At 36.4% G+C, this 13,948-nt stretch overlaps 2 protein-coding genes across 9 annotated transcripts in view; one reads left to right on the top strand and one right to left on the bottom strand.

Moving 5' to 3' along the window:
- The window catches only part of LOC137623293 (uncharacterized), a 125,245-nt gene extending 114,758 nt beyond the window's left edge, over positions 1-10,487 (top strand). For all 3 annotated transcript variants that reach the window (XM_068354077.1, XM_068354076.1, XM_068354075.1), the window contains exon 7: positions 1,039-10,487. In XM_068354077.1, coding sequence (XP_068210178.1) covers positions 1,039-1,473 — 435 coding nt within the window. In that variant the 3' untranslated portion in view covers positions 1,474-10,487. The remainder of the gene's footprint in view (positions 1-1,038) is intronic.
- Positions 5,718-13,948, bottom strand: part of LOC137623295 (organic cation/carnitine transporter 2-like) — a 195,816-nt gene continuing 187,585 nt past the window's right edge. For all 6 annotated transcript variants that reach the window (XM_068354079.1, XM_068354083.1, XM_068354080.1 and 3 more), the window contains exon 13: positions 5,718-5,854. The gene's annotated coding sequence lies outside the window, so the exon portion shown is untranslated. The remainder of the gene's footprint in view (positions 5,855-13,948) is intronic.

Below are 13,948 nucleotides of genomic sequence, written 5' to 3'. Positions count from 1 at the left end.
TAGATGGTTGTCCTTGTGTTATATATTGGCAAATTATTTCCGCATAGAAGGTGCTGTGTAGTTACAGTTACATAGTGCCTGAACTTAAGGGTCTCCCTTATACATGCTTAGTCCATGCTTTGCATGTTAATACACTGGCCCTAGAGCGGGGGAAACAATATTTCTTTGGTAGTTATGTTGTACTGTATTCCCTGTTCTAGCCTTTTGGAGGAAAGTTCTTGGAGGCGCCTCCCAATTAAAGGTATTCACTTTGTCAAACCCAGTTTTTAAAATCTTTCTTTTCTCTATGATAAAACGTATGTCCTACTTGGCATTAATCTCCATCCCATTTTATAATTTAGGCAACATTTGATGATTGAATATAATTTGAACAAGTAATTTCTTATAAAATTATAGACCCTGCAATTATACTCTTAAGTCCCTTTGACCATCCCAGCATTTTTCTGAAAACAGGTAGCTTTTTCTTGGTTTTAGAATGAGCAGTTACGGCTTTTCCTTGCTGATAAGTATAAGTTGTGATACTAGAATTTAGTTGCATAACAGTTAGGCAACATATGGTTATTGGGGCTGTATGAAAAACATGGTTTACGCTATGAGCATTTTATTTATATTGTTTTAAGTTATCTTAAAACAGTATTTAAGCTGTGAAGTAATGAAATTGTTTAAAAATTCTTAGTTATATGGTATTTGCATATGAAGTAATCCTTACTTTTACTATCAGGGAAATGTAGTGCTCCGGCAAGTGTTCAGAATACACACCATCAGTAGTGTGTCACATTATTCTTATACATATGGTGATTTATGTCGTAGGGAATTTAAATACTGTAGATTGAAAACTTTAGATTTTGATATAAGAAATATACCTTAATCTTATCAATAGTTGAAGGATGTTTCCAAACTTTTTTTTTCCTTTTTTATTTTTAGTTATCCAAAATACCGACTATCTTTTTGGTAGTGCTGGTCTTCAAATATTTTATTCAAACTATAAACAAGAATCTTTTTTTATATTTTTACAAATGTTCTGTCTATCTTAACCAGGATGGAGCACTAGTACCTGAACCAGACAGAAGAGGGAAACACTTGCGTCCAGTTAAGTCACCAAATCATTTGAGTCCGTCTCATAATGAACCCTATGTGAATAAAAGTAAGAAACAGAGGACTAATAACTGTAATAACAATAATAAAAAGAAGCAAAAAGTGGATAATAAACCCATGTATACCCCTCCACCACCTCCCATGGGTCACATTCATCCACATTGCACGCCACCACCTCCCCCCGCACATGCAACACCCATGCAAGAGCCTGCTCACCATGCTTACATTCCAAATGGTGATATTTACTTTCCAGGCCACTACTTGGAGCCTCATCAAAGCATGGCTCCTCCAATGAATCAGATTCCTTCATGTCAAAAGGTGCTTGAGGCTCCTGCTTACTTTATGGCAGGCATGAAAGAAAATACCTTCCATCAATGACTAGGCCATGGGCAGTACTAGATCTACTGATGTCGTAAATTGATCTGCTCTGAGACAGCACCTCAAGCATTTTTTTAGTACTGCTCTTGGTCTTACAAGATGGATGATTCTAAAGCATCTTTTATTTTTGATTCAAAATGAATCGGTGTTACGATAACTGCTTTGTGATATGGAAATATATTTCTTCACTGGTTGAAGGAAAAAAAATTTCATATCATTTTAAAGTTTTTTTTTGTGCTTATTTACTTTTTAGTAAATAGTGAAGGGAAAGTTAAAACCTTTCTTCTGGCAGCTAAACTTTTTTTTTCAATGCTAAAAGCATTATTATTTTACCAGTGAATAGAGATTTAAGTGTAGGTAGGACTGTATTTAGGTGCCATTTTAACATATTTTCTTTGTCCAGCAATGGATTAAGAAGCATACTGATATTACTGTTGAGGTGCTAAATCTCACTCTTGTTTTGTGTCAGATGATGGCTTGCAAGATGGGTTGTAATGCCCACAGTCCTATGAATAATACTTGTACATTCCAAGTACGATGAATTACTATTAAAAGTAAGGATATTTTGATGAGTGTGTTTACAATGTGTAAAATATTAAATATAGTTATTACAGATAGAAAAATATTTATTTTGACTTTTATGTGTGTTTATGTAAAGCAGCTTTATGAAGAAAAAGTATTACAAGATTCTGTAACCTTTTAGAAAGTAAATGTAGAGAACTGAAAGTATGACGGGTCTTTTTCAGTAATAAAATCAAATTTGTAACGTAATTAGCATGTAACAGAAAGGGGTCTCAAAAATGCTAATCAAAATTTTTATGAAAGCACAAATTTAGGAAAATATATTTAGATACTTCCAAATTTCATGATATAGATAACATGGAAGCAGGTGGCCTCATATAAACTAAATCATTTCCTGTGATAGTGAAGAAGGTTGTTTTTGGTAGGAGTATGTTATAAGTTATAGTGTATAAGCATAATGTATGTATGCTTATTTTGGTACCCTGGCTCTTCCCAGTACCCAAATCCTCATTTAATTTTGCATTGTAGTGTGACTTCCATTGTATTATAATAATGACTGAGCAGTATGCAATCCCATTTAGATTTCTTAGCAGACCTTAAAATAATTTTTATTGAGTATGGTAAGGTAAATTCTTGATATTAAATTGTACTTAAATATATTGATTTAAGTACTAGAGATTCCTTTGCTTTAAAACTAGTCCAATTTTATATATCAAGTGTAATTGTAGTGGACTTAGTTATGTTACAATGTTGAAGTTACTTTATATGTTATGTTACTTTTCTATTCAGTCAAAGTATTATCTCTTTTGTTGAAAGAAATGTTTTCATCCAAAAACATTACCTTCAGTGTAGGATAACTTTTAAGCTATTGTGACTCCATCGTCTCAATTTTTATTTTTTCATTTCATTATATTAGGAGTTAATTTAATTTTGACATTATATAATCGAGAAATACAATTATTATTTATATGCATGTCAAATATTATAGTCTGTGAGTAGATTCTTTATTTGCAAGGCTCTTGAGACTTAGAGAAAGAACAAGTTCTACTGCGCAAAATTGCTGTGGATTCCCAAATTTATCTGCTAGTTATCACATTTTTTTGTGTGTCTATACTGGTATAAGAACTGTTGCTCTTATTTCGCCGATGTTTGTTTTGTCATAGTTGCTATTACAGTCATGTACTTTGAACTTTCATCCTTCTTTTCTCTTTTATTAATCACTAGTTCATTGAACCTTCCCACTTTGGAGTATGTAAATGATATCTGTTGATTACATAGGGACAAGGCATCAGTAAGATCTAAACCAGCCATTGTCAATGCCTCTTACGTTTACTCTTTGTCCAGAAATGTTGGCAGTTGTATGTTATTCAGTGCTGTTCTTCACAGGCACATTACCTGTTTCCTTTATCAAGGTATATAGACCTACACTTTCTTGAGTTTATAATTATTTTAGTAACCTGGTCAGCTATGATATTGATTTTGTAATGATAGTTTCTAGAGATGAAAGTGGCCTTCAAGTCTTTATCAAAGAATACTTAGCTTCTTTGCTTATCTCAAAGCCTTTCTATATTTTACTGGAATTTGCTTTCTTCAGATGATTTGGTAGGTTTTACTGTATTGTAAGGTCAAGCTTAACCAAATGTTGACCATTCAGTGTGTTTGCCATGTGCTACTTATTCCATTGTGAAGACTTCATCCCACTTCATTAGCCCTTTGGCATCCTATCTTTTCTTAGTCATGTACAGTGATTCTTCCAATGGTGTCCAGTGAAAACAATCAGACAGCATTTGTTTGGACCAATAACTTCAGGAGAACCTTCTTGACTTCCTGTCCATATGTTAAAAGAAAAAAAAAAAAAAAGTGACTATCTATTCTAGCTGCTTGTGTGTGTGTGATAATCTCACAGATTATGTGTTTGTGCAAAAAAATTGCAAGGCCAGGAAGTGAGTGCACTTAGAATATCTGCTTTTCAATGCAACTTGGAACTATCTTTGAATATACATTACCAGCAAGCCTTTTATAATTTGTATATCGTGGGAACAGTTGTCATGAAAAAGCTGCTTTGGATTTGGATTTATGAGTTTGAGCCTTTCCCAGGCTATTCAGTGCCACAGAGCAGTAATTTCGGGTGGGAAACTCTACAGGTGCACTTATTTAGTAAAAGTAGAGATAGGTAGCAAGATGGAAGAAAGGAAAAAGGCTGCAGAGGTATAGTAGGAAAAAAGAATGTGCAAACAGGCTAAAGGAATGCTGCAAAGACCCTTAAGTAATGCACTTCAGTACATCAGGTGATGTGTCCCATAATCTTTGTGCAGGGATTGATGTAGGTAAATTGGGCCATTAGGCCATACACTGACTGTTAGTTTGGTTTAAGATTTTCCTTACTTAATACAAGACTCTGTTTTCCAAGTTGTAACTTGGGGGAAAACTTCTATGTTCCACAATTTAAGTAAAGCAAAGAAGTAACAAGGAAATGGAACGAACAGAGATAAAATACTGCAGAAGGCTAAAATGTAGTAGAGCTTAGGACCAAAGGAATGCTGTAAAGACTAGTATGCTTACAGTGTGATACTCTATTCTCCCGTATTGTGATGTAATCTTCATGCTTGGCTCATTTGTGGGACTGGTAGGAGATATACTGTAGACTTGCCAGGGTTACTGTCCTCTACATCTTACATTTGTGGTAAATGTTTATCATTCTTTTCCTAGAGATCCCTATCAGATAAGGATGACTTTGTTCGACTAATCATCAGTGCTTTGTGTACATACGATATACAAATTTATGAGTTATTAGAATTGGATTATCTGAGCTTTAACTGGATGTCTGTCATTCACAATTACAGGGACTTTGTGTTTATTCTCCTTACGGAATAGTGATTCAAGCATGTAAAGTATATTACTAATGGGGGTGTAATGAAACAAACAAAAATGTTGCAGCCTCTGTAAAGTCCTCACAACAAAATGCAGTAGTTAGCAGATACTTACCAGAGGTTCTACAGTTATTATGTGCAGTTTAAGTTGTCTTCATTAATCAAGACACTTGTAAGCTGAGGACTTGCCAATGGAAAAAAATTAATTTTCTTTTTATAACAAATATTTTTATTTCCATTTGCAAATGGTTGATACAATACACTTGTTTATAATTTTGTGTCAGGTTTTTCTTACTGGTTATACGTTGAGGAAAGTCGATTCAATTACTGAGATTACTCTATCATATACAAATTGATCACCATGGAAGTGTTAAGGGAGACTTGTAGCACAGGAAAAAATTAATACAATCATTTTTGACAGCAGAAACCTTGCACTTTCCAAAGTTTAAACAAATACACTATTGGAAATGCATACTTAAAAAAATCATAGAAGATGAACAGCAGTATTTTTGTAAACATTTACTTTTTGTTTAATAATCTAAGACCCCTTACATACAGTCCACCATAAAAATTTATACAAACTTCACCAAAAGAAAACTTTGCATAAAAATTTCAATACCAAACTTATTCAGTGATAAGATTAATGCAAGTTGCCTGTGGCCTCTATAATTACAATTAGTGCTCTAAGTGGTGGCCATTAATTGAATATCTAAAGTTTTTCTTTTGTTGATGTGTGCATACAGTTTTTTTTGGTGGACTGTATAAATGTAAACAACTGCAGTTAACTGAATATTTTTGCAAGCCAACGGGGCTATTTACCAAGGTTAGAATACAAATTTGATGTGGAATTTGTAAAAGCCTTACAATCAGTAATATAACGGTTGCAACTTTAGGCATGCTGTAATTTTTCTGTTACGATCTTGTTCCATGTGTTGCTAAATTAGGTAGGTTGTAATTTTCCTGTTAAGTTCCACTTGTTGAATTCTTTCCTGAAATTATGAAACCCAGTAACCAAATTATGGATGATACAAGCTGAAAATGGGATTGAGCAAATATTTTAACATGCTTGAACAAATAGCAATCCTCTGAATGAATGAAATATTTTGAATTGAATGCCTCTAAAATCCAATTTTAATATAAAGCTAAGTCTCCTAAATATTTAAGACATTGACAACTAACTTTCATACTGTACATCATATTTACAAGTTGTATTTGGTAAATTTTTATATTCTTAAGAGAATGGTTACAATTTCTTTTCTTTGATACAGTCATAGGTAATTCACATAATGGTTGTATAAACTATTGCCTTAAACTCATAATTTTTCTGAAGAGTATATTCAGATGTTTTCTAAAAAAATAATTATCACATGCTTTTGCTTAATGGCAATCCCTATGCAAACTGAATTTTTAAAAAATAGTTTATTAGTAGAACTAACACCGATATTTGGGTTACTTGTGACTACTGATGTGGATTTTACTCGGCAAGCAATTATTCATGGAAATTGGATGTTTTAGTAAAATATTTATTTATTTTCATTTTTGTTAAAGATACTTAAGTTTTATATATTTTGAATTTAAACACCATTACCAATTTTACCCTTAAATATGTAAAGTGTAACATTTAGGTAACTGCAAATTTTATTTTTATATTCTATCTGTCCCTAGTGGGACTAAATTTTACATTTCAGGCATAAATATTTGGGACTGTATAAAAAATACATGCATAATATGTACAGAAGCTATAGCAAATGTTGACTAACAGATCACAGCACCCACTGTTTATCATAGCGAGTTTTTTCTTACTATTATTAGCTGCTTACCATAGCTAAAGTCTCTCTTCTACTCTTACCAAGTGGAAAATAGCCACTGAACAATTACAGTAAAGTAATCAACCCCTAGAGTTTAGATTTTATCGGTTATCTTAGTTGTCAGGTGTATGAGGAAAGAGGAGAATGTGTAAAAGAAATAGTCCAGACTATTCAGTGAATTTGTATGCAAAGGAAATGATGTTTATTTCATTTGTCCTGGTAGGTTTTTTTAAGGAAGGTAAAACCAGTTGCTTGAAATTGTATTGTTAAAAGACCGAGCCTTGATTTCCAATCAGCTGTAGGAAAATTGAGGAGCCCTATGTCAAGTAGTATTTAAGGTTACCTAACATCATGGTTATGCAATTTTAATTCCACCCTGGGTTGATTAATTAATGGTAAATTTATCACTTCATTGACTGTTGCCTGATTGAGTACTTTGTGTACAGTATATTGAATCTAAAAGCATTCTTGTTTTGAAGAGATGCTTACAAAGTCGTAAAACTGACTCAGGAGGTAGAGCTTTAGGCTCCTAAAAACTGCCTATCCTTAGCCCACAAGGATGGCGAGGTTGCACACATTACAAGAAACTATCGAGCTCAGGTGGGACTCAAACCCCAGTCTCACAGAAACGTTGCCTCAATCCAGTCATTAGTATTACTAGGCAAGCTCTGTAAGGACTCCAACAGGGAAAATAGCCCAGTGAAGAAAGGAAACAAAGAATAGTTTGCCCTCCAAGCAAGAGAACTCTAAACCTATGACAGTGGAAGACCATGCTACAGATGCTATGATACCACATACATACATACATATACAAAGGCACCTCCCCCAATTTTGGGGAGTAGCCGACATCAACAAGAAACAAAACAAAAAAGGGGACCTTTACTCTCTACTTTCCTCCAGCCTAACCAGGGACTCAGCCGAGTTCAGCTGGTACTGCTAGGGTGCCACAGCCCAACCTCCCACATTTCCACCACAGATGAAGCTTCATACTGCTGAGTCCCCTACTGCTGCTACCTCCGCAGTCATCTAAGGCACCGGAGGAAGCAGCAGGGCCTACCGGAACTGCGTCATAATCGCTCGCCATTCATTCCTATTTCTAGCACACTCTCTTGCCTCTCTCACATCTATCCTCCTATCACCCAGAGCTTTCTTCACACCATCCATCCACCCAAACCTTGGCCTTCCTCTTGTACTTCTCCCATCAACTCTTGCATTCATCACCTTCTTTAGCAGACTTCCATTCTCTCAACATGGCCAAACCACCTCAACACATTCATATCCACTCTAGCCGCTAACTCATTTCTTACACTCGTTCTCACCCTCACCACTTTGTTCCTAACCCTATCTACTCGAGATACACCAGCCATACTCCTCAGACACTTCATCTCAAACACATTCAATTTCTGTCTCTCCGTCACTTTCATTCCCCACAACTCCGATCCATACATCACAGTAGGTACAATCACTTTCTCATATAGAACTCTCTTTACATTCATGCCCAACCCTCTATTTTTTACTACTCCCTTAACTGCCCCCAACACTTTGCAACCTTCATTCACTCTCTGACGTACATCTGCTTCCACTCCACCATTTGCTGCAACAACAGACCCCAAGTACTTAAACTGATCCACCTCCTCAAGTAACTCTCCATTCAACATGACATTCAACCTTGCACCACCTTCCCTTCTCGTACATCTCATAACCTTACTCTTACCCACATTAACTCTCAACTTCCTTCTCTCACACACCCTTCCAAATTCTGTCACTAGTCGGTCAAGCTTCTCTTCTGTGTCTGCAACCAGTACAGTATCATCCGCAAACAACTGATTTACCTCCCATTCATGATCATTCTCGTCTACCAGTTTTAATCCTCGTCCAAGCACTCGAGCATTCACCTCTCTCACCACTCCATCAACATACAAGTTAAACAACCACGGCGACATCACACATCCCTGTCTCAGCCCCACTCTCACCGGAAACCAATCGCTCACTTCATTTCCTATTCTAACACATGCTTTACTACCCTTGTAGAAACTTTTCACTGCTTGCAACAACCTTCTACCAACTCCATATAACCTTATCATATTCCACATTGCTTCCCTATCAACTCTATCATATGCTATCTCCAGATCCATAAACGCAACATGCACCTCCTTACCTTTTGCTAAATATTTCTCGCATATCTGCCTAACTGTTAAAATCTGATTCATACAACCCCTACCTCTCCTAAAACCACCCTGTACTTCCAAGATTGCATTCTCTGTTTTATCCTTAATCCTATTAATCAGTACTCTACCATACACTTTTCCAACTACACTCAACAAACTAATACCTCTTGAATTACAACACTCATGCACATCTCCCTTACCCTTATATAGTGGTACAATACATGCACAGACCCAATCTACTGGTACCATTGACAACACAAAACACACATTAAATAATCTTACCAACGATTCAAGTACAGTCACACCCCCTTCCTTCAACATCTCAGCTTTCACACCATCCATACCAGATGCTTTTCCTACTCTCGTTTCATCTAGTGCTCTCCTCACTTCCTCTATTGTAATCTCCCTCTCATTCTCATCTCCCATCACTGGCACCTCAACACCTGGAACAGCAATTATATCTGCCTCCCTATCATCCTCAAAATTCAGCAAACTTTCAAAATATTCCGCCCACCTTTTCCTTGCCTCCTCTCCTTTTAACAACCTTCCATTTCCATCTTTCACTGTCTCTCCAATTCTTGCGCCGGCCTTTCTTACTCTCTTCACTTCTTTCCAAGACTAAAAAATGATGGTTTGATTTTGGGGTGTCCTAGAAGAGCTGATTACCATAGCTCAAGTCTCTCGCCACTTACCAAGGGGGAAGTAGCCACTGAACAATTACAGTGCAGTAGTTAACAAGTGAAGAAGAATTTACTGTTGTTAGGTGTATGAGGACAGGAGAATGTGTGAAGAATAGGAAAGACAATTCTTTGTGTATGCCAAGAAAAAATGAGTTGTAACTAGAGAGGGATCCAATGTATTACCATATGGTCAGTCAAATAACTCTAGCAGTAGTATCCCAATGGATGGCTGGTGCTTTGACTAACCTACCACCTATGGAAGTTGATATGCTTCAAACACTAAATATAAGTTTCACAGAAACTACAAATTTTAAAAGCATGTAACTAGAGCATACCAGCATGTGTCATTCAACTTTAAGAGTAATTATTTTGTTAAATAATTTAGAGAAATATTTTCAGAAAAATAAAGGCTCATAAGAATCATTTATCAGATACTAAGTAGAAAATCCAGATATTGCAGTAAAGTTTCAAATATGGGTAACTTGGTCGTTACCCTTCATTAAATTCATATTTTAATAAAAACACTTCAACATTTCTCTAAATCTGGTCAAATACCACATAGTCAAAATTACAAATTGGTTACTTGATGCTAAAAAGGTAGTATTGACCACAGGCAGGGAGCATAAGTAGACAAGTGGTGATGATAAATTTCACATATCTGCTGATTGTAAGTTTAATTTGTTTGCTTTATTAATAGACAGTATTTAAACTTTTGATGCCTTAGTTTTTATGAAACATCCATAAATAACAGTCGGTCATTATAAAATTTGTTCAGGTTATTTCCTATAATTGGATATATTAATCCTTATTATGCAGAATCAATCTTTTAAGCCTCCCTTAAAAGAAAAAATCATTAGGTGAGTGCAAAGGACCTTTACCACTAAATACAGTGTACCACAGAAGGTTAAGTTCCAGAATATAGTGCTGTGAGGAGTATTTTGGTGGTTCTCAGATGCATAATGATATTATCAAAATACACACCCTAGCAGTACTTTGCACTCAAATAAAATCTATTTATTATGATCATTATTGAAATTTACAGAACAGGTGCTTACATATTTAATTACCAGTAAATATGGCTATAAACATGTTTGTAATGGGCAAAAAACATTTCCTTTAAAGTTGGTTGTGTGATGGAAGAAGAGTATTGTATGGTTGGGAAATTACAACTGTAATTTGTAACATTGTGTGCTAAGGTAAAAGGTTATTCGGCAGGCTTTATAAAGTAGAGTATGTTCAAACTAATTAAAATGAATTGCTACAGCTTATTTTCAAAGAAACTTGACTCATGCTGGATATAACTCATTAATTGAACATGCAGTTTTAAGTTCACATGTCTGTATTTTTAATCCATTATTTCAGCTGTTAAGCTATAGGTAGTGCAGTATATAAAATTATACAACCAGATTGAAATATCTCAGGAAACTACATTAGATAAGACTATGAAAGGGAAGAATTTAGATTATATGTTTTTGGAGTTGGGGTAACTTACACTGTAGGCCATGTTGGTCGTGTTAAGATTGAAACTGATATATATAGTACAGTGTACTAAGTTTCTTCTACAATATTTTTAAAAAATGATCAAGGTATAAACAAAAACCTCAAGCCCATACCAGTTAAGTTGCATCTTGGTGACCACACTTTTCTCTTGCATGGATATCAGATTTGTATAGGTTACAATGAGCAACATATCAAGGAAAACTATGCACAATTTGTGATAAAAAAAAAAATTCACTGAACTGTCTACCTGTATTATTTTAATTGATTTTATACTTTCTATTTACTTATAGTGTCAGCAATTGGATGTAACAAAGGTTTTTGGGAAGAAAATATACCAGATTTTCATTTTTTTTAACCTGTACAGGTCAGGAAACTTGTTGGCCAAATGAAATGTGATGTAGAGCTTTTATAGGGCATTAGGAGCATAGTGATAATTGTAATAAAGTGAAATATTGATGTATGTGTTTCATTGTTCATTTGAGACTACTGTACTGACTGAACGTTTAGGAAATAGAAAAAATCTTTAACTATTAGTAAAATTAATTAATTTATACAAAAACAAATGCAATAAAAAAATTCCCAAGACTATAAATACTACTAACAGCTATTGTATGCATTTCACAATACAGTATTCCCTTGGCTATTGACCGTTACTTTGCAATTGCGGCAGGACTTCTTGTGGGTAAGTTATGGTAGGACCAGTATGTGTAAAGAGCTCTAGGTTTGTATAGCTAGGAAAAATAAAAATTATTTCCAAATTTGTCATTTATTCTAGCGTAACATACAAACCTTCCGCTCTTTACGTAGAAGACTCGTCTCCAGGTGGGTGGAGTCCTAAAACCAACTGGCTGGAGCACTGTTCTGGAGTGGTCCTCTGGGCTTCGCACAAGCTGTTTAGCAGGCACCCTGACACCTTGTTATCCTTATAGGAGTACGGCCTGGATAATCGTTGCTAGATGTAGAATTTAACTGTGACTTGACCAGAAAACTGTAAAACTGGAGCTAAGCTCTTCACTTACCCTAGACATTGCCCGACTCCACCTCGCATGGGGGATGTGATATAACATATATACAGTGGAACCTCTACATACGATTGTCTTTACATACGAATTTTCCAACATCTGAAGTAAAATTCGATTAAATTTTTGTCTCAACACCTGAAGTCTTGCTCCAACATCCGACGTACATTATACGCGTAGAATTTTCTCGAAGCGTCGATCGTAGTTTCTTGTTTACACCGGTAGACAGCAGCACGTCGGAGGGACGTCAATCGAGCGTCGCCTTGATCAGTCCTCTCATCTCGAGCGCATCGTGTGATTGTTCTCTATTCGCTCTGGTTTTAACAGTGCTTTCTATCTTCCTTTTTCACGTTTTGTTTTTGTGTTTTACGTATAATCATGGGTCCTAAAAAGCTTAGTTTCAGTTCAGGAAGTAGTAGTGGTAAGAAAAGGAAGAAGTCAATGCTTTCATTAGAACTAAAACAAGAAATAATAGAAAAACATGAGCGAGGTGTGCGTATTAGCGATCTGGCTAAACAATATGGCCGGAATAAGTCTACGATCTCGACGATCATCAAACAGAAGGCAGCCATTAAAGCAGTAAAACCATCGAAGGGGATCACCATTATTTGTAAACGTTGTAGCCCTACCCTGGAAGAGATGGAACCCCTTTTGTTGATATGGATAAAGGACAAAGAGATTGTTGGCGATATGATCACTGAAACAATCATTTGCGAGAAGGCCAGCGCTATCTATTGTAACTTGAAGGGGGCGGGCTCTGGGGGTAACGCGGGGGAGAGTTCAACCGATCCTACGACGGAGGAATTCAAGGCGTCTCGAGGTTGGTTCGATTTAAGAAACGGACCGGGATTCATTCAGTTGTTCGGCACAGAGAGGCTTCAAGTTCGGACACCAAGGCTGCTAATGATTTTGTTAAAAAGTTCGAAAAGATCGTGGAGGAGGAAGGCTACGTAGAGCAGCAGGTTTTCAACTGTGATGAAACCTGTCTGTTTTGGAAAAAGATGCCTAGTCGAACATGCATTATCGCCGAAGAGAAGAAAATGCCTGGACATAAGCCTATGAAGGATCGGTTGACTCTTGCCCTTAGTGCCAACGCCAGTGGGGACTGCAAAATGAAGCCGTTATTGGTTTACCATTCAGAAAACCCTAGGGCATTTAAGACACAGAATTAATAAAGACATGCTGCATGTTTTTTGGTGTGCTAATTCTAATGCTTGGGTCACTAGGCAAATCTTTGTTGAATGGGTAAACCTAGTTTTTGCCCTGCTGTCAAGAAGTACCTTCAGGAGAGGAATTTGCCTTTGAAGTGCTTGCTTTGTTTGGATAATGCACCCGCTCACCCCCCAGGACTCGAAGATGATATCATCGACCAGTACAAATTCATCAGAGTATTGTATCTTCCACCGAACACCACCCCTAGCCTCTTCCAGCCCATGGACCAGCAAGTCATCTCTAATTTTAAGAAGCTCTACACCAAGCACTTATTTAAGCAGTGCTTTAATGTCACTCAAAGCACCAACTTAACTTTGCGTGAATTTTGGAGGAGCCATTTTAATATCGTGCACTGCTTAAAGATCATAGATCAGGCTTGGGAGGGAGTAACTCGTCGGACACTGATTTTTAATTCCGCTTGGAAGAAGCTTTGGCCTGATGCTGTTGCTCCCAGAGATTTCAAAGGTTTTGGCCCCGAGCCTGAACCTGTGCTTGCAGTCAAGGAAGACGTAGAAGAAATTGTATTTCTTGGCAAGTCCATGAGTCTGGAGTTCGATGAAGATGACATCACCGAACTCGTCGATGAGCATCATGGAGAGCTCACCACAGAAGAACTCAAGGAGCTGCAAGCCATGAGTTCCAAGCGCAGTTGAGTGAGTCGGAGAAGATCGAGGAGGTAGGTCACATCTTAGGTTC

The sequence above is a fragment of the Palaemon carinicauda genome, chromosome 30 (genome assembly GCF_036898095.1).
Source record: "Palaemon carinicauda isolate YSFRI2023 chromosome 30, ASM3689809v2, whole genome shotgun sequence".
In the NCBI taxonomy this organism is placed as follows: Eukaryota; Metazoa; Arthropoda; class Malacostraca; order Decapoda; family Palaemonidae; genus Palaemon; species Palaemon carinicauda.
This window is presented reverse-complemented; position numbering and strand designations above follow the sequence as displayed.